Source organism: Lepidochelys kempii, chromosome 1 (assembly GCF_965140265.1).
Source record: "Lepidochelys kempii isolate rLepKem1 chromosome 1, rLepKem1.hap2, whole genome shotgun sequence".
NCBI lineage: Eukaryota > Metazoa > Chordata > Testudines > Cheloniidae > Lepidochelys > Lepidochelys kempii.
Genome location: NC_133256.1, coordinates 242,606,299 through 242,626,114, shown reverse-complemented (window position 1 = coordinate 242,626,114; position 19,816 = coordinate 242,606,299). Strand labels below are relative to the sequence as shown.

General features: G+C 43.2%; 1 protein-coding gene across 1 annotated transcript in view; it reads left to right on the top strand.

Annotated features, from left to right (window-relative positions):
- Window positions 1–19,816, top strand: part of OVCH1 (ovochymase 1) — a 53,765-nt gene that overhangs the window by 13,446 nt on the left and 20,503 nt on the right. Inside the window, exons 8-21 of the mRNA XM_073321015.1 lie at window positions 967–1,159; window positions 2,855–2,981; window positions 7,184–7,317; window positions 8,234–8,374; window positions 8,545–8,675; window positions 10,005–10,098; window positions 12,303–12,431; window positions 12,907–12,978; window positions 13,586–13,766; window positions 14,312–14,384; window positions 15,131–15,326; window positions 16,191–16,348; window positions 17,605–17,761; window positions 19,348–19,452. Of these exons, the coding sequence (XP_073177116.1) occupies window positions 967–1,159; window positions 2,855–2,981; window positions 7,184–7,317; window positions 8,234–8,374; window positions 8,545–8,675; window positions 10,005–10,098; window positions 12,303–12,431; window positions 12,907–12,978; window positions 13,586–13,766; window positions 14,312–14,384; window positions 15,131–15,326; window positions 16,191–16,348; window positions 17,605–17,761; window positions 19,348–19,452 (1,891 nt within the window). The remainder of the gene's footprint in view (window positions 1–966; window positions 1,160–2,854; window positions 2,982–7,183; window positions 7,318–8,233; window positions 8,375–8,544; window positions 8,676–10,004; window positions 10,099–12,302; window positions 12,432–12,906; window positions 12,979–13,585; window positions 13,767–14,311; window positions 14,385–15,130; window positions 15,327–16,190; window positions 16,349–17,604; window positions 17,762–19,347; window positions 19,453–19,816) is intronic.

Genomic DNA, 19,816 nt, shown 5'->3' with positions numbered 1-19,816 from the left:
TTCGGCAGGGTCTTTCTGTATAGTGAGTTCTCCAAATGGAGGCAGACTCCAACCCTTCCCACCAGTCACTCCTGTATTCTTGCTTACCGGAATGGCAACATGCCCTAAAGAGGGAGGGGTGGAGGAAGAGAAGGAAAGAAAGGAATTGAATCTTGTCCACTACTACTTGTACGTTGCTACTGACCTGAGGCCTTAAAAGGATCTTGAGGCTAATGAAGGCCTTGTCTATCCTAGTCTTTTGGGGGAAATTTCCCACTGGTAGGAGTGCTGCTATAGCCAAGGAACTGGTGTATTTAACCACCTTTTCGTCTGGAGCTGGCCTGAATGGGATCAGATGACATGGTGAATGATATGCCTGAGCCCTGTCTAAGCTCCTGGTGAAACTGCACAGATGGGCGCACAGTGGCAGCAGGCAGCCCAAGAGACTGCAGGAGAGACAGCCTCAGAGGTACATGATACCACTGTACTGGGAGGGAGGAGGCTGAAGTGAGTCTTTTGCCTTCTCTTTAGGCTTTAAAAAAACATACCTTGACCATTTCTACTTAATGTATTGGTTTCTCTTGTAGTCACCCCTCCTCCCCATACCTATCACAGCTGCTGGCAGCGGTGTCCATCAGAACACCAACCTTTCCCATGGTCTCTCTGGTAGAGGGGTGCGTCTACTGCCAGGAGACCAAGTGGTTCTTTTCTCCCCCTGCACTCCACACACAGTCCACTGTGCTGCTGTTGCAGGAGAGCCAGGTGTAGTCCGTTGGCTGAAGTACTGCTGCAATGCGGACGTTAACATCTTAGCGTGAAGGGGGCGGAAACGGTTAACAGACGTATAGTGATGCTGAACCTTTCTGCCGATCTTCCAAAGAGCTGCAACTTCTACTCTGAGAGGTGAAACACTGAATCTGTATCATTGCATTTGAACAAATATCTGCTCTTTTCCCCTTTCTCCTCCCCCAAACCGTGCTGGGCAAGGGTGATTCTGGAGGTCCCCTCGTGTGTAGAAGAGCCAGTGGCATCTGGACTCTGGCTGGTGTCACATCATGGGGAGTTGGCTGTGCAAGAGGCTGGGATGTCCTTGAGAAAAGCATCAACAAAAGGGGTTCCCCCGGCATCTTTTCCAATGTAGCTGAACTGATGGACTTCATCACACAGAACATTATCCCCGGTGGGTACATTTACTAGCAATTTTTCTCTTTTCCTGCTTGTTTATCATGAGGCTCTAAAGATAAATGCCATAAGCTCCACGGTTAGGCTCTAGAGTGTTGCCATCAAGGTGCACACAATGTGAAGTACTTCTCATTTTAGAGCAGGAAGTGGGGAAATCACCTCTCTTGAACAGCATCTGTATCTGGGCCCCTCTGCCGTAATGCTTTGAGGACAGCTTTGATCAACATGCCCCACTAAATAGAATGTTGAGGGCCACTCCAGCTAGCATTTCCAGGTGCATGTGGTTTTGTTGATTTTTTTTGAGAAGCACTTCTCTGGCCTAGAAAACGTGTCCAGTTCTTATAAAATAGATTTTTCTAATCCTTGTCAACTGGGGATCTGTAAATTGCTATTGTAGAATCCCTGAAATGGTCCACACTATTGATTTGGAGCAAATATGGCTTTAAACACACACAGCAGATCTGTGGAATAAGCTTGCCATTTTTTTAAGTTGGTTATCAGAACTACACTTTTAAAGCTATAAACAGATCTATGAATTCCCTATAGCCTGATCAGACACTTCCATACACTTATCACTGCAGTTCAAATAGAATCTATTGAATAGAGGGCATTGTTTTTGTCACAGCAGTCAAAGTTAGTTTATGACCTACACTTCATCTGTGCTATTACTTATTTGCCACAATATCTTGTCGGAGCTGATATCCTCATAAAGGGAAGAACTAGTCTGCAACCATACAGTGCCTCTTACTCTGGAATAATAAATATTAAGTAGAACCAGAGTAAAAAACGTTCTCATGAATCCTGCAAAGCAGAACTTGGAAGATTCTTGCAACTCAAACGACGAGCACAGTTGGAGAATGAGCAGAGTTAAGCTGTAACCCATAGAAATAGTATTGATAAAATAGTGCATTTAGAGCCTCAACTGGAGTAAATCTGTGTAGCTCTATTGACTTTGATTCACACTTGCAAAGGACTTTGGCTCATTTGTAAGCAGAACTCTAAGGGCAGGCTTACACTTAAAAGGCTGTACTAATGCAGCTGTGCTGCTGTAGGACTTAAGATGCTCCTATGTGTCTCCTGTCAGTGCAATTGATCCACATCCCCAAGAGGCAGTAGCTACGTTGATGGGAGAAGCTCCCTGCTGATATAGCATTGTGTACACCAGGGATTGAATCGGTAAAACAACGTCACTAAGAGCAGGTCTACACTACAGCCAGGATCGACACTCTGAGATCGATCCACCAGTGGTCAATTTAGCGGGTCTAGTGAAGACCCACCCAATAGACAGCAGATCGCTCTCCAGTTGACCCCTGTACTCTACCTCCAATGAGAAGAGTAAGGTAAGTCGATGGCCCCCCGCAGTAACTCAACCTAAGATATGTCGACTCCAGCTACGTTATTGACATAGCTGGAGTTGCATAGAGTAGGTCGACTTATCACAGTAGTGTAGACAAAGCCTCAGGGGTGTGGATTTTTCACACCCCTGAACGACATAGTTACACTGATATTAGTCTCTAGTATTGACCTGGCCTCAGAAGAATTGTGGTTACCACTTGAGACCCATCTGAGTTTTTCTCAAGCACTCAGGGTGTGAAGTGGCATTAATTGAATGGTTGCATGAACTGTAGACCTGCCTCTCCCAAACAATGCCAGTGTCAGAATTGTATTTTACCCATTGCTCTTCTCTTTCTAGCTGCAGAGCCAGATCACCTTCCCCCACACTTTCCTGAAGGATGCAGCTCCCATGGAATGCTGGTCTTTGGAGAAAGTGGCCGCATTCAGTATCCCCAACCCAGTGGGAGTAACTACCTAGATAACAGGTATTCACTGTATGTCATCAAAAACACTTGCCCTTCTGTGAAGGGTCACTTTTCATAGGGTGCTTTGTTTGTGTCGGTAAGGCCAGAAGGGATGACTATCTCCTCTGACTGCATGCATCGCTCTAGCCATAGGACTTCAGCCTGCAAATACATGAATTCTTACTCCTGACTGAGTCAGTAAACACAATCAAGTCAATAGTTTGTGGCTGAAATTGTGGGTATGTGTCAACCTTAAAAAATTAGTATCTAGAGTTAAACATCTCTGTAGTGATGTTTGCTTGTCTGGGATTGGTACTGGGCAACAATGGTTACCCAGAAATAGCATGTTAGAATGAGAAACACGACTTTTGTTAGTCTAGTTCTTACAGGAACTGCACTCATAAAATTGATGCACTTGGATTGAGCCCATGAATTAGCTTAACGTTAAAATTCTTAAACTGTTCTAGTGTCAGGTTCTGCAACCATTGAAGTCTTTAGGACTTGCAGTGGGAACAGATCTATCCCTTAATGTCTTCTGAAGATGCTTGAGAGCTGGAGATGTGCCAAAAGAAACCGCCAGATGAGATGAGCCTATTGCAGATCCTACTGGCCTGGCCTAACAAAGAGATGCCATTTTGTCTCTACTACGGGTGCCTGTGTGCCTATCCACACTAGAATAAAAGGTGGTTTTGTTCTAAAAATGTGTGAACTCCAGTATATACCTGGCAAGCTGTTCTTTAACATGTTAGTGGGTTGAATAATGTGCTGAAAAATAACTAGTTCTGTATAGTCTAAAGTTTTGAGTTGTTAACAGATATTAAAGGGTCATGTTTTGTCCTAATGTGGATATGCCCTGTAAGCCCTTGTATATATTTTAGCTCTGCAATATGGAGGCTGTGCATAGACTTGGCCAAATTCAGTGCCAGAATAACTATTGACTTGATTTGCATTTATCCTGGGCATGACTTTAGCCCAGTGAGCCCAGTCACTAGTTGGGGAATGCAAATGGTTAAGATCTCAGTAACGCTGGCCATAAGCTGGTAGATGCTTTTGCATATGTGAGTATTTTACTGGCTTCCTCTCTTGCTATGAATTGCCTGGGGACACAATCCATTTGGCAGCATAGCACAGATCCAAAGTCTGAGCGCAAAGGAGAGACTGACTCTTCTCTCTTGCAGTGAAGCACTTTGTGTTGCGCTAACCACTATTAAAAACCCAACATATGTTTCTTATTACTTCTTAGCTGGAGATATCCTAGCCTGAGCTGATCTGGCTATGACTGTGAGATGATGGATATAGGGTTGTAAATGTGCACGCACACACCTGGTTTAATCCATGCATTCTACATGGAGATGGGGGAAGGAATATTGCCAACCCTCTGAATTTCCCTATGTTAGGGTTGTGGAAACACACACCAGGAGTGAACTGGAGGGCTTTAAGAACACTTAATGCTGAGGTTTCAGAGTAACAGCCGTGTTAGTCTGTATTCACAAAAAGAAAAGGAGTACTTGTGGCACCTTAGAGACTAACCAATTTATTTGAGCATGAGCTTTCGTGAGCTACAGCTCACTTCATCGGATGCATACTTCAGCCATGCAGAACACAGTGCCATCCACAGCCTCAGAAACAACTCTGACATCATAATCAAAAAGGCTGACAAAGGAAGTGCTGTTGTCATCATGAATAGGTCGGAATATGAACAAGAGGCTGCTCGGCAGCTCTCCAACACCACTTGCTACAATGGTCCTACCCTATGATCCCACTGAGAGTTACGAAAAGCAACTACAGCATTTGCTTAAGAAACTTCCTGAAAAAGCACAAGATCAAATCCACACAGACACGCTCCTGGAACCCCGACCTGGGATATTGTATCTACTACCCAAGATCCATAAACCTGGAAATCCTGGGCGCCCCATCATCTCAGGCATTGGCACCCTGACAGCAGGATTGTCTGGCTATGTAGACTCCCTCCTCAGGCCCTACGCTACCAGCACTCCCAGCTACCTTCGAGACACCACTGACTTCCTGAGGAAACTACAATCCATCGGTAATCTTCCTGATAACACCATGCTGGCCACTATGGATATAGAAGCCCTCTACACCAACATTCCACACAAAGATGGACTACAAGCCGTCAAGAACACTATCCCCGATAATGTCACGGCTAACCTGGTGGCTGAACTTTGTGACTTTGTCCTTACCCATAACTATTTTACATTTGGGGACAATGTATACCTTCAGATCAGCAGCACTGCTATGGGTACCCGCATGGCCCCACAGTATGCCAACATTTTTATGGCTGACTTAGAACAACGCTTCCTCAGCTCTCGTCCCCTAACGCCCCTACTCTACTTGCGCTATATTGATGACATCTTCATCATCTGGACCCATGGAAAAGAAGTCCTTGAGGAATTCCACCATGATTTCAACAATTTCCATCCCACCATCAACCTCAGCCTTGTCCAGTCCACACAAGAGATCCACTTCCTGGACACTACAGTGCTAATAAACAATGGTCACATAAACACCACCCTATACCGGAAACCTACTGACTGCTATTCCTACCTACATGCCTCCAGCTTTCACCCTGACCACACCACACAATCCATCGTCTACAGCCAAGCTCTGCGATACAACCGCATTTGCTCCAACCCCTCAGACAGAGACAGACAGACACCTACAAGATCTCTATCAAGCATTCTTACAACTACAATACCCACCTGCGGAAGTGAAGAAACAGATTGATAGAACCAGAAGAATTCCCAGAAGTCACCTACTACAGGACAGGCCTAACAAAGAAAATAACAGAACGCCACTGGCCGTCACCTTCAGCCCCCAACTAAAACCCCTCCTACGCATTATTAAGGAACTACAACCTATCCTGAAGGATGACCCAACACTCTCACAACTCTTGGGAGACAGGCCAGTCCTTGCCTACAGACAGCCCCCCAACCTGAAGCAAATACTCACCAGCAACCACATACCACACAACAGAACCACTAACCCAGGAACCTATCCTTGCAACAAAGCCCATTGCCAACTGTGCCCACATATCTATTCAGGGGACACCATCACAGGGCCTAATAACATCAGCCACACTATCAGAGGCTCGTTCACCTGCACATCCACCAATGTGATATATGCCATCATGTGCCAGCAATGCCCTTCTGCCATGTACATTGGTCAAACTGGACAATCTCTACGTAAAAGAATAAATGGACACAAATCAGATGTCAAGAATTATAGCATTCATAAACCAGTCGGAGAACACTTCAATCTCTCTGGTCACGCAATCACAGACATGAAGGTTGCTATCTTACAACAAAAAAACTTCAAATCCAGACTCCAGCGAGAAACTACTGAATTGGAATTCATTTGCAAATTGGATACTATTAATTTGGGCTTAAATAGAGACTGGGAGTGGCTAAGTCATTATGCAAGGTAGCCTATTTCCCCTTGTTTTTTCCTACCCCCTACCCCGACGTTCTGGTTAAACTTGGATTTAAACTTGGAGAGTGGTCAGTTTGGATGAGCTATTGCCAGCAGGAGAGTGAGTTTGTGTGTGTATGTTTCCGGTGGGGGGTGGGGGGGTGAGAGAGCCTGGATTTGTGCAGGAAATGGCCCACCTTGATTACCATGCACATTGTGAAGAGAGTGGTCACTTTGGATGGGCTATTACCAGCAGGAGAGTGAGTTTGTGTGGGGGGGGGCGGAGGGTGAGAGAACCTGGATTTGTGCTGGAAACGGCCCAACTTGATGATCATTTTAGATAAGCTATTACCAGCAGGACAGTGGGGTGGGAGGAGGTATTGTTTCATGGTCTGTGTGTATATAATGTCTTCTGCAGTTTCCACGGTATGCATCCGATGAAGTGAGCTGTAGCTCACGAAAGCTCATGCTCAAATAAATTGGTTAGCCTCTAAGGTGCCACAAGTACTCCTTTTCTTTAATGCTGAGGGCAGACCAAGTTAAAGTGGGTGACTAGGTGGTGATGCAGGGCAGAGTGAAGGAGGAAGGGGATAGTCATAAAGCAAAGTAGTTTATGCTTCTTCCCAGAACTATGTGCTCTGTCCTTGGTGTCTTTTAAACTCCCTCTTGCACTCCAGCATGCCGAACCCCCTGTCACCGCCCCTTGGAGCTGCTTGGGAAGGAAGGATGCAGTCACATGAATTTCACTCTTGCTGTGATTCTGTTGTCTAACTTAATTGTTTCTTTGTTTTGAGCCTATGCGTGTGGAATGTAATTGTGCCAGAAGACAAGATTATATTAATACAGTTCACCAGGTTAGACATAGAGAGCCAGATCACGTGTGACCATGACTACGTGTCCTTGTATTCGGACAAAAGAGAGCTAATTGGTACGTGGAATGCCTTAATCTCTCCTTTTCAATACTTTTGCTGATTGCCTGCCATGCCATCTGAAACATGAACATTGATGTTAGAGCCCTTTTATGTCTTATTACAAATAAGGAACCTTTCACTGTCATTTGCCCTGGCACTGAAGCTGTCAAAGCAAAGCTAAGTAATGGAGGTAGGGGGAAGGTAGATATTCATGTCCATTCTGACTGCTAGTGCGTGACTATATAGTCTGAAAACTGTCTGTGTAAAGTCTTTCTCCACTGTGTTTTTCAAGCCCTATTTCTGCCTTGTGTTTAGACAAGTTTTCACTCCTACTAGCCCCATGTAGCTGAACTGTCATCTAATTGGCCTCATACATCAACAAAACTGCCAGCCAGTTTCCGATGCTGGAGTCCTTATTGGAGGATGGTCAATGACAATGGTGCAAAGCAGAACGTGCGAGATAAAGACATAGGCAGAATTATCTGACAAATCTTGTTGACTCAAACTTTTGACTTGTATAGCACAATAAATATGTCTGTCGCTTTATGGATAAATAATGACTAAGTACTTTTCCCTTACAGTCTAAATTTATTATCCATTCTTGAGACTGAATTGCTAAAGAATAAATATTTCATGCAAATCTTTGCTCCTTCTATACTCTGAACACTACTAGTGGCTATGTGCCCATACTATCCCACCATGAAACCTTGAGCTGAATTGCCTGTGTGGAGGTTTTGGATGCAGTTCTGTCTCCAAACATTTTACCTTATAGGTAACTGAAACTGATGCTGGAATAGTCATCTGAGTCTTCTCTGGAATACGTGACTTTCCAATATTGTATACAGTTTAGTGAATCTGAAAAAGTAAGCTGCCTGACAAAGTGTGTGTCTGTGCGAGCAATACCACACTAAAGGTCTAACCTTTTCCCTGTAGGTAAAATCTGTGGGGATGCGTTACCAGCCCCGCTGCTGATAGACTCTAACCGAGCAATGGTTACTCTCGTTTCTGATGGAAGCAACACCGGCAGTGGCTTTGAATTCACCTTCACAGCTATACATAAAGAATCGGAAGCAGGTGACTTCAGACATACCATTTGTACATACTTCTCTGCCACCCAACCCCCTTTAAAACCAAAGAAACCATCTCTGGTACACACGGTGGTGGTAGGCATTTGTTTTTTTTGTGTTTGTTTTTTTTAACTTTGCTATTAAATCTGACACTTTCTTCTTAACCCAATGTGATAGGTTCTGGTTGTGGAAGTGTTGCAGTGCTGGTGGAAGAGGGAAAGATTGATACTGCTAATTACCCTGGCTCGTATCCCAGTAACGTGAAGTGCCATTGGTTCATTGAAGCCCCGGTAGAGAATGTCATAAAGGTAATCATAGAAGATTAGGGTTGGAAGAGACCTCGGGAGGTCATCTAGTCCAACCCCCTGCTCAAAGCAGGACCAACCCCAACCATCTCCCCAGTGAAAGGACATACTGCTCTTAAATCTCTGCCATTGACTGCTCAGGGAAGCAATTCAATAAAATCCTGCTGGAAACATCTACAATGCACAAGCCTGTAAGACCTAAGGTTTTCAGCTTAGGCTTCTCGCAGGGTATGTTTTAACCAATTCAAATGGTGTGTATAGCCCTGTATGAACTGGCATACTGAACTGCTGTAGATGCTTGAAGCTGGTTGGTACCAGCCCTTCCAATTAATGTAACTGCATCTTGGGAAAGACAATACAAGGTTTCAGTAGGGCTGGGGGTGGGGTGGGGGAACCTGACAACCTGCCCTTCTAGCTCTCTATCTAGTCCCCTTCTTCCATTAGAGTGTTAAACATGCAGACGTGGTACTGAGCTAAGCAAGCAGTAGCTTGGACCAGCACATGTGATGACTGTTCCTACTGGGGGTGCTGGAAGTGACCTCTTGCTGTTGCAGTTTGATGCCTACCCTTCCTCCCACTGTCATTGCAATTGCACCGGCTAAAGTGAGGTTACCTGTTGGATTAACCTCACCCACAGATAAAAATAAAGCTACTGTATTGTACTGTCCAAGGCAAAGAATCCATTAACCTATGTCTGCTTAAGTGCATGCAGGTTTGTTGCTCATGGGCAGTCCTCACACTAATGCTCATACAGTTCTGTAATCTGCTGTTTGTATTAAGACACTGAAAGTACTTCACGCTCGAGGTTTCTATACAGGTGACGCTATTGTTGCTGCTGAGTGTTTCAGAATTCCAATGGCAGCCAACCGTGGTTTGGATTTTTAAAGGGTCGTTGTGGTGATGATAATGTGAGAGTTTTAAAGAGAAAATGTAAGCTTTGATTTAAAAACTTCAAAAAAAAATGACCATTTCTATTTAAACCCACCTCTGTGGTTCAGCCTTCGCAAACTCTTCAGCTTTTTGCTGATTACAGAAAGCAACACTGGCCGGAAAGGGACAAGCTTAGTTCCACTGCATGATGGGTCAGTTCCACTACAAGAGGTGCTCCAAGTAAACTGTGATAGATTTAGAGTCCATGTATCATTTGACCTTCTTTTAGGGTGCACTAGGAACAGGGTTACGGCTCTTTAGCTGTTACTCAAATCTCGGTAATGACTAAGACTCAGAGTTAATTTTAGAGTCAACATTTTGCTTACAAAGAGGGTAAAACAAAAAAGGCCCCAGTTATTAACTCTTCTCTCCCCCTCCCCCACCCCCATCTTCTCTTTCCAGCTGGAGTTTGAAGACTTTGCTGTTGAATTCAGCGCGGGCTGTATCTATGACGCAGTTGTCATTTACAGTGACCCAGAAGATGAGCACCAGCTAGGTAGCCGTGAATTAGTTCAATCTCACATGTACAATCCATTACAGAAAAGAAGACTTAAATAGCTTGCTGCCAAAAGAAATACAAGCTACATTGGTGACACTTCAGTGGTAGAATTAAACCACTTTAGTCAGAAAATGCAAAATGAAGGCTCCTACAACAGCCTTAACTCTGCCTCCTTGCACATCTCGGTACAGCAGGGTGTTCCAATGCCATAGTGGTTCCCAAACCCGTGGAGGTCTTGCTGGGGGACTGCAGAGATCTGACTGGTCATGTTGGGCTTAATCCTGCCGGGTGCTGAGCACTGTGCTGCTGATCCAGCAAAGCACTGAAGTATGTGCTCCCATGCTCTGTGGGATGGGGACAGAGTGCTTGGCACCTTGCAGTCCATGGTGCTGGTTCTCCACTTTGTTTCCAGCTGCTTTGTTGCATTCAAAGAAGGTACAAATTAAAGCTGGTCAGGGAGGCTTTCACAGAACTGTAGTCTGCTGGACTATGCAGGTCTGTCAAAATTGAAACACTTCATGAAACCTGACCAGTTTTGCTGGACTTTGTTTCATAACAAAATCGGGGGGAAGGGGAGGTGAATCTACTAATGTCAAAATGAAACATTTTGTTTACAAACATCTTTGTTTAGAATCTTTATTTTATGATATAAAATTCAAAGTCTCTCAATCAAAATAATACCTACCTTATCTTTCAGGGTGAAATGTGAGGGGATATACTTTATTGAACCAACTTCTCTTGGTGAAAGAGAGACGCTTTCAAGTTACAGAGCTCTTCAGCTGGAAAGCGCCTCTTTTTTTACCAACAGAAGTTGGTCCAATAAAAGATACTACCTCACCCACCTTGGTCCCAGGATAGCAGAGAGAGAGCACAGCTGTAAAAATATTGTGAACAACATTTCACTCTTAAATTTGCAGTTTGGAATATTCCCTTGAATTTTGAAATTGGGGGTTTTTGTTCCAAGTAGAAATGAAGCCAGACTTCAAAATCTCAATCCTTTGTGATGTGGAACGGCTCTCCTCCACACAGCGTGAGTTGAAACACAATTCACGGAGTCACATTTCCATTTTGAAGAAGAAAAATAACTCTGTACTCAAAGTGGGAGATGCTTATTACAAAATTTCAGGACAATTTTTAGACTTGTACCTGACTCCAGGGGGAGGAGGGGAAACTAGTACAATGGGAGGAATGAGAGGCAAGAAATTCTGAATTATGATCCTGGCTTTGCCACTTGGCCTTGGGCAAGCCAATTCTCTTCTGTTTGTCCATCTGCAACCTGATGGTCATCGTACTTCACATGTCTTTAATGTGATGTATAAGGCTTTTTTAAAATAAATATTAGCACTAGAGTGGACCAGAAAACCACAAAAAAATTGTGAAGTCTTGGAAATGTTTTCATTTTGAATCAGGACAAAGTCACAGATTCAAATAAATTTTATGGGAGCTAAATTCTATTTTTTTTTTTTAAAAAGTCCCATTGGGGAGAACCAAAACAGAACTTTTTAGCCTTTTCCATGGACTCCCAGACTCCTCATACAGTGATCCTGGAAGCTCAAAGAGCTTTTATTTAGATTTTCTTGAGGAAAATCCTAAGTTTCCAGCAAAATTTTTGGGGACTTGTTTGTTTTCAAAATCCACATTTTCTGTTGGAATATCATTCTGGTGAAAAATTTCCAAGCAGCTCTAATTAACAGCTGGGCACTTGGGAGACTGGGTGCTTTATATAGGCACAGAGAGAGAAGGGGAGCTGCTGGTTCTACTCCAGGTCCTCAAAATGGTGGCTGATGTGTGTTTGCAGGTTTAAGAAGCATTGAGTGCCCATCATATACAGATGGCAAATGCAGGTCTTTTTAAGAGGCTCTCTTGGTGGGAGGCACTTATGCAGCAAACTTGTTTTATGTTAGTTTAGTTCACATAGTGGGAAAATTAGGAGGTTGTCTCATTCCTGAGAGTATATAGTAGCTTAATTTGGGCCTCTACTTCCTTCTCCTTGGATACCTTTCGACTGGACCTGGCAAACGTCTTTGTTTCAGATTTTAAAAGAAAAATCCACCCACAAAATGGCTTTTTGAGCCAAGTGAAAATTACAAGTCCCTGTTTGGTTTTTCCTCCTGTGGACATAGTTTAGCAAAGCTGGAAGTGAGTTTAAAGTGATATTCTGAATTTTAAAAGTATGGGGGTTTCCTCACTTTTTCTTACAGCCAATCTGTGTGGGTTCTCAATCCCCAGCCCAATTCTGAGCCCTGGCAATGAAATGTTAATACATTTTGAAAGTGATGGGGAGAACAATTTCAGAGGATTTAAGGCCAGATTCACCTTTGTTCCTTCAGGTTGGTAGAAAGACCTTTATGTTTTCTGAATTCTTAGTCTTATCTTTGAAATAATCCCCTTTAGCTATGCTGGGGCAGTTAAAGATGGAATAGTTTCTACTGGCAGAATTCAGTTCTTTCAACAATGGAAAGGAATCAGAATTCCCACACTGGGAACACCGATAGGACACTGACCACTTTTGTTACCTGAAACTCGCAGACTCTGGTGTTCTGAACTACTTCTAGAAGCATCCCATCCAGAGACTGCTGTCCTATTACAGCAGTGGGCGTGGGAACATGGGGTAACAGTCCCCTGCGTAACTGCCATTGCTTCACTCTCTTATATGCCAGCTGCTAACATTGAAGGATCTGGCCTTCACTTGTAGGAGTTCCTTCTACAGGGTTGGGGCTTTGGGGGGAGGAGGAGGAGGAGGAATTGGGGCCATGGGGACTGGTGCCTTGGGAGTAAAATAGATTCCATTTATTCTGTCTTCAGCAGAAGAAGCTGAATCAATAGTTGCAGAACCAATTGTTCTACAGACGGCCACCCCAAAGAACATCCCTTTAGGTAAGCTGGTAAAAAATTCATTGTAATGGGCTGGGTCAATAGTTCTTCCTGACTTATAACCAGAGGATCCTTAGGAAATAGACTGCAGTGGTGTAGGTGCACATGGGATCTAGGATTTCAGGGTATGGGGATGTAAGGTATACACAGTAAGGAGGTATAAAGCATATTCAGAGTGAAGAAATGGGGAGAAATGCCCACTTATCTTTCAGGGGTTGTGCCCATCCAGTGCCACATTATCCATCTAGTTTAATCCTTTCTAACCTTGCTTTGGTGAGGAAAACTTGAAATTGATCCATGTTTTTATAGGATGGGAGAAAGATACTAACATCTACGTCTGGGCCTTGTTTGGTCTTTGCGGTATAATATGGAACCTCTGTCCATAATTCAAGTTCTCAGCCACCTACATCAAGCTTGCATTTCTTCTGCTCAAAATAAGTGACCACACCCAGCTGCTATCCCTACAAAGGGTGCCTGCTATACTGCATCTTTTTGGGGTGTCTCTGCTTTATAGTCTTAGTTGCAAAAGAAACAAATGTGATAGATGCAAAGGAAGAGACAGTCTTGGAAGTCAGTGTTGCTCACTAGCTTTCTGGCTGTTGTGTTGCAGATGTCTGTGGCTTCCCCCCGTTTAGTCCCCAGTGGCTGTCCGGACGTGTTGTTGGGGGAGAAGAAGCATGTCCCCATTGCTGGCCTTGGCAGGCAGGCTTGCAATTCTTAGGTGACCATCAGTGTGGCGGTGTTGTCATCAGTCCAACATGGGTACTCACAGCAGCCCACTGTATACAATCGTGAGTAAACCTGTCTGGCAAAGGCTTCCCTGTGCTTCTATGTGCACAGATATTCTTTTTGGGACAGTGGTATGTCCCCTCCTCTAGGATAGAGAAACAATGCTGAAAAGTACCCATACTCCCATTTATTTCAGAGTAGCAGCCATATTAGTCTATATTCACAAAAAGAAAAGGAGTACGCTGTAGCTCACGGAAGCTTATGCTCAAATAAATTGGTTAGTCTCTAAGGTGCCACTAGTACTCCTTTTCTTTTTACTCCCACTTATAAAACTCTCCTTTGCTTGATTCCAAGGCTCTGTTTTAGCCTTTGAAAAATGTTGGCTCAGTGCGGGAGAGGGGGTTCACATGAAATTATACCTGGTGTATTTCAGCAACTTCCACTTGTAAAAGACTTTGTCATGGCAAAACTCTGACTCGTCAGTCCGGGAGCTAGGTGACTGACTAAGCTGGTACTGAAGACCAAACAAAAGATGCTCAGTATGCTGAATAAGGCGTACGTAAGGCTGGTTGTGCACAGATTCAGTGCATTTATTTCTATTTTACAGAACAGACAGACCACTGCATTGGACTGTCATTGTGGGAGACCATGATAGAGCCCTGAAGGAGTCAACAGAACAGGTAGAGACTAAACAAAACAATCTAAAATGTGGATTGTGTTGATTCCTCTTCCCTGCTTCTTTGTAATAGATCCATGTGCATTAGTTAAAACACGGTGCTAACAAATAAGATGAAATAACCAAAGAAAGGTGGGTATCTTGGGTGACCAAAGGGGAAGAAGAGCATTTGAAACAAAATAGTCTGTGGACTTGCATGGCAAACCTAATCCTTGATGATATCTTTTAAGGCTTTCTCTTTTTAATATCTGTTTTTAAAAAGTCTAGTAGATGGCAAAACACAAGCCGTGGTGCTTTCAGCATCTTGCTGTCTTAGTGTTGGGCAATACAGCTTCCTACAGAACACTTGTTGACCAGTGCCTTTCTATGCATTAAGTTGAGTCAAGGGGGCAAAAGCATAGGGATGTTGCACCAGTGCATGTTGGCCTTCTGCAAAAACTCAGGCTAGTTTAGCAAAATGAAATAGAATCCTCACTCCTAAATTCAGGGGATTTTAATACAATCTCTTCCATTCGTGGCCAATCTGTAACCAAGAGTTGGAGGATATACGGCGCTGACCTCCAGAGTCCTGAATCTTCCCTGTTCTAATCTGTTTCAGTCTTCTCTAAACTGACACCAATTTGTGTCTCTTCCAAAATGTACTTTAAACCCACCTTCATTTTAAGGTCCATTTTCAGTTGTATCTTCCCTGGTCCAGCTTCTTTGAGCTCATCATTTTGCTTTATTAATGTTTGATCCTGTTTGGTACAGGTGAGAAGGGTGAAAACTATTGTGGTGCACCCTGATTTTGATACAGTGAGCTATGACTCAGATATTGCGCTGATCCAACTGGATGTCCCTCTGGAGTTTAACACTGTTGTGAGGCCAGTATGTTTGCCCAACAGCACGCAACCGCTATCTTCCTCTGTTCTGTGCACCATGACTGGCTGGGGGAGCACCCGAGAAGGTATGTAGTATGTTCTTCTCTAAATGGGCAAAAAAGATGGAAGTGTCTGTGGAGATTCTACCTCTGTCCTGCATCTCTTAGCATCATTGTAGGGTGTGCTGAGCACTATGATGAGTGGGGAGTGGATGGCAGGATCCACAGTTCTTCCTACGCACAGGTGATTTTAGCATTTAGGAGCTTTCTACTATCACTGTGCAAAAAGATGTGTTTCTTACATGTTGCTTATGGACTGGCTGATTTGCAGCTGTCTAGCTATAATTAGAATAGTGTCCAGGACTGCAGGCCTAGCAGTTGCTCTTAATTAAAGCTCCCATGCTTTTGCTTTTATGTTCTGGGCCCTACTTTCTGATTTGTAGGGAGTGAGAAGCCTCTCAAAACATCAAAGGGTTAAAATGATCAGGGCACTGAGGAGAGGCTCATGAATGAGGTATGTTCCTTCGGAGACAAACTTGGGGTAGGCTGGGGAGACATTAGCTAAAACCTTGGCTTTTTCCAGCAGGAGCTGTGTTTTGAGTCAGTTGGCTGAACAAAGCCAAATTGAGCATCTACTACTGCTCTGAAATGGCTGTACTAGACTGTTGGCAAAGGGGATCTCCACAGTCTGACATAGTGTGTACAGGCACCCACCTGTATTATTACATAACCAGAAGGTTCAGATAACCTGGTGGAAAGTCCAGTTTCCATACTCGGCTGTCTGGTTGGATCCAAATTGTAGCTATTAGCAAGGGGACATGGGGAAACGTGTGTTTTTAGCCAACTTCATTCTGTTTGTTTCCATCTCCAGTTTTGCATTTTCAGCAGTTCTTTAACCCTGCAAATAACTTACAATGTGATAAATGTTCCTCTGCCAACTTCTCTCCACAGCAGATGGAAGCCTCGCTAGTCGACTGCAGCAGACACAAGTACCCATACTTGAGAGTGAAGTCTGTGAGAAAAATTACTATTTTAATCACCCTGGAGGGATCACAGCTAGGATGCTTTGTGCTGGTTTTGCTTCTTCTGGAGGGCAGGATTCCTGCCAGGTGAGTCGCTGCTAAATGCAAGTACCATTGAAGATGAGTCTTGGTGATTGTTTTCTGCTGTATTTTAATATGGTAGAATGTGTTGGGAAAACTCTGGTAGAGCAAATCCTACAAAAAGGCAGCTGCCCCCGATAACTGTCTACAGCAGGAATGGGCAATGCACAGAGCATCAAAAGAACAATCAACACAATTAGCCCAAACTAAAACTGAATTCAAAACATGGAGCTGGAGAAGCTTAGTGGCAAAAACAACCATTGGTGTATTTGGGCTTTCAGCTGTAACTGTGATTGAGCCTGAGTAACTCTGGGTGAGGGGATGTTCTTCCTTTTACGTTTCTTGACTCCTAACCAGTGAATAGGTGGCAAAGCCAGGTTAGAATATTGGGTCACGCTTTTTATATTAGTGATATGAGAGAGTAATGTTAATAATTGTTCTAGAGTCCAACCGGTCAATAGGTTGCTTATAACACCTACTAGTGTGCTTATCTCTCTAATACAAAATATTCATGCCCATAACACATTTCATTTCTATTTACCTTTATTAACCCTTGATAAACTAGTAGCTGAAGGCCTGTTCTGTTGCATGGATATGGCAATTGAGCCAAGTAATATACTATCTGTGCAGTCTCCCTCACACAACCAATGAAACTGATGCATGCAAATTAGCTGTGTAGTAAGGGTGGTGATTGGCTGTTATCTATAGCACAGTGGTCTAGGAGTCCTGGCAGGGAATAGATACATGTCTTACAGTAGCTGACACTGCACAGGTGTCATTTGTCAAGTCAGAATGGCTGAGAACTTAAAAATAGACAGTAACAGACTGCAAAACCTGGTGGTGATTGAACCTGGTGGTACTCTAAACAAAAAGAGCTACAGCCATTGTTGCTGTTTACATCAGTTCACCCTGATTCTACAAGTGTGCTACGTTTCAGAGTGACAAGCTTGGAATCTTATACAGATTATAAATGGAATCTTTATATAAAATGTGACTGAATTTAGTACCTCCTGATTCTGAACCCTATGTTCAGTCTTCCAGACCACTTTGCCTTACTAACAATCTGATTTATTGAATTAGCCATCCTAGTCCATGACTAAAAAACCAGGAGCATGAGCTGGGCATACTCGGTACTCATATTCAAACTTTTCCTCTTAGCTATGGTCTGTGACTGCTGTTAGCTTCTGTGGCTAAGAGTGTAGAAGACAAATGAATGTAGGACGTTTCTACTAATATTCTAAAGTCCCTCTGTGTGCTTTCAGGGTGATTCTGGTGGCCCGTTGGTTTGCCATCATGAAAAAGAGCCATTTATTCTTTATGGCATCATCAGCTGGGGTGTTGGTTGTGCCAGGCCAAAGAAACCAGGAGTTTATACAAGGGTGAGAGTCTTCCTGGACTGGATCAAATCCACAATAAGAGGTAAATATCCTTCTTTCCTCTAAGCAGTGCGTCCTAAAGGCAGAGCTTTCTGGAAGTATTCAAAGTATTTTGTGGATAGCAGATGGAAAAATACCATTATTTTTCATGAGATATGTGGAAAAAAATACATAAGTCTTGTGTTTGAAATTTCCTGTAACCTTTTCCACCCCCACATTCCTCCCTGGAAACTGGAAAAATTTTGGTTTTAAAAAGTGATGGGGTGTTTTTGTTTTTTGGGGTGTTTTTTTGGGGGGGGGTTCATATTTTTGTGTATTTGCTAATTTTTTTTGCTGGTTCTAAATCAAATAAAGTGGCTGTAGGGGTGGAAAAAAACATTTTTTCATCCAAAAACAAAATCTGTCAGCCCGATTTTAGAGACTCAGAACTTCTGGGATAATCTGAAATGAAGTACAATGCACCAGTACACACCAAACTCGAGACAAGTGCATTTTGAACACTTCAGAGTATGTGCTGTACAAAGAGTAATCAATAATACAGCTCACTAGAGAGTGACTATAAAATACAGTATGTGCCCCTTAAAAGGAAGTGGACCATGTTCTTTACTGTGCAAGGAACCCTTAGAGGTGAAGGGAAGAATGTTTTTGTGTGTGTGTGGTCTCCTACTTGGTATCCTCACAAACCGCCATGCCTATGGAATTGGGATGTTTCCCTAACTGAAATAGAGCAAACCACTTATTTCTTCCCCACAGCAATTTCACTACTGATGTGGCTGCCACGCATCCCAAGGGATATTCCTAATTATCCATCCTGTATCTTGTCAGCCTAGTTCAGGAGGATGCAAAACAAAAACCTACTCTGGTGATAAAAAAAATCCTTTTGATATTGTAGCTATGTGTGACTCAGCATAATGCTTTTATATATAAATATATTTTTAAAAAATTGTATACCAGCAGAACTGCAGTGGTGGCAAATACAGCTCTGTTCCACATCCTGATTTTTGGCATAAGGGGTTAAAACTATTCAGTTGTTGGCCTGCTTAGAGCAGTCATCAGCCAGTGCCTTCTCATAGAATAAGCATGATTTTTACACCTACTGTTAACTCAAATGAGGAGGAAGAAACAAATTTCAGCCTTTTTACAGTGGTCACTACTAATTCAGGATTGTTAAGTGTGGTCCATGAGGGTAGCTGTCTCCAATCGGCTCCCCCAGATGAATTGGAAGGTGGTTAGAGGTCTCTTTCATAGTGGAAGATCTAGTATCGATGGTTGTTGGGCATTAGCTTTCTATAGTTTGCTTTTTCATGAGTTTACCCTAAGATAACCAGTCTCAGGAAGAGAAGTGCACAGATCTCCACCTGTAAATCAGTTTCTATGGTGGAGGTTTTACTATCGCTTGCTTATGTTCACTTTTGCCTCTATAGATGGTTTCATTTGAAAGGTTTAGCATTCCATTATCACTTCATGAGTAAGGCTATGGTCAATCTGACTCTTGGTGGGATGTCTTAATCCTGTGTATGGGTACTGTCTGGTATCCCACAAAGTTGTCTCTCTCTACAAATTACACATAGCCCAGGACATCTTTATTAAACTGTCCTAGTAATAGACATGTTGTACCTCTCTCTACAGAGATTGAACCAAATGCGCTTCAGGTAAGTAAGAATGGACATGAAACCTTAACACAGACACCAATGAAACGGCCTACAAAACTAACAGGAGCTGCTTACAGACAAGGTAAAAACTCTCCTGCAGCTGTGTTCAGTTAATAGTGCTGCTTGTCTGTCTCTCGCATACCCTTGTATCCTGTGGAAAGTGGTGGACCAAGATTCAGCTTGGTAGTACGGTACAGGGTGTCAAGCTAGGCAACTGTTGCCAAAGTGCATAAAGGCCAAAAACTTTGTAATTACAGTGGATTTCTTGCAATTGCCTATTGATGAGATCATAGGGTTAGATACAAATAATCCTCTTTTAACTCCCAGACTAGTGCAGACAAGCTAAGAGAATCTATCGTTGTAGGAGTCTAAACTGGGGGCAACAAACAAAATTACTTGTTTTCTTTTGAATTCCATCAACCATAAGCTATTTTCCTCAGTGACTT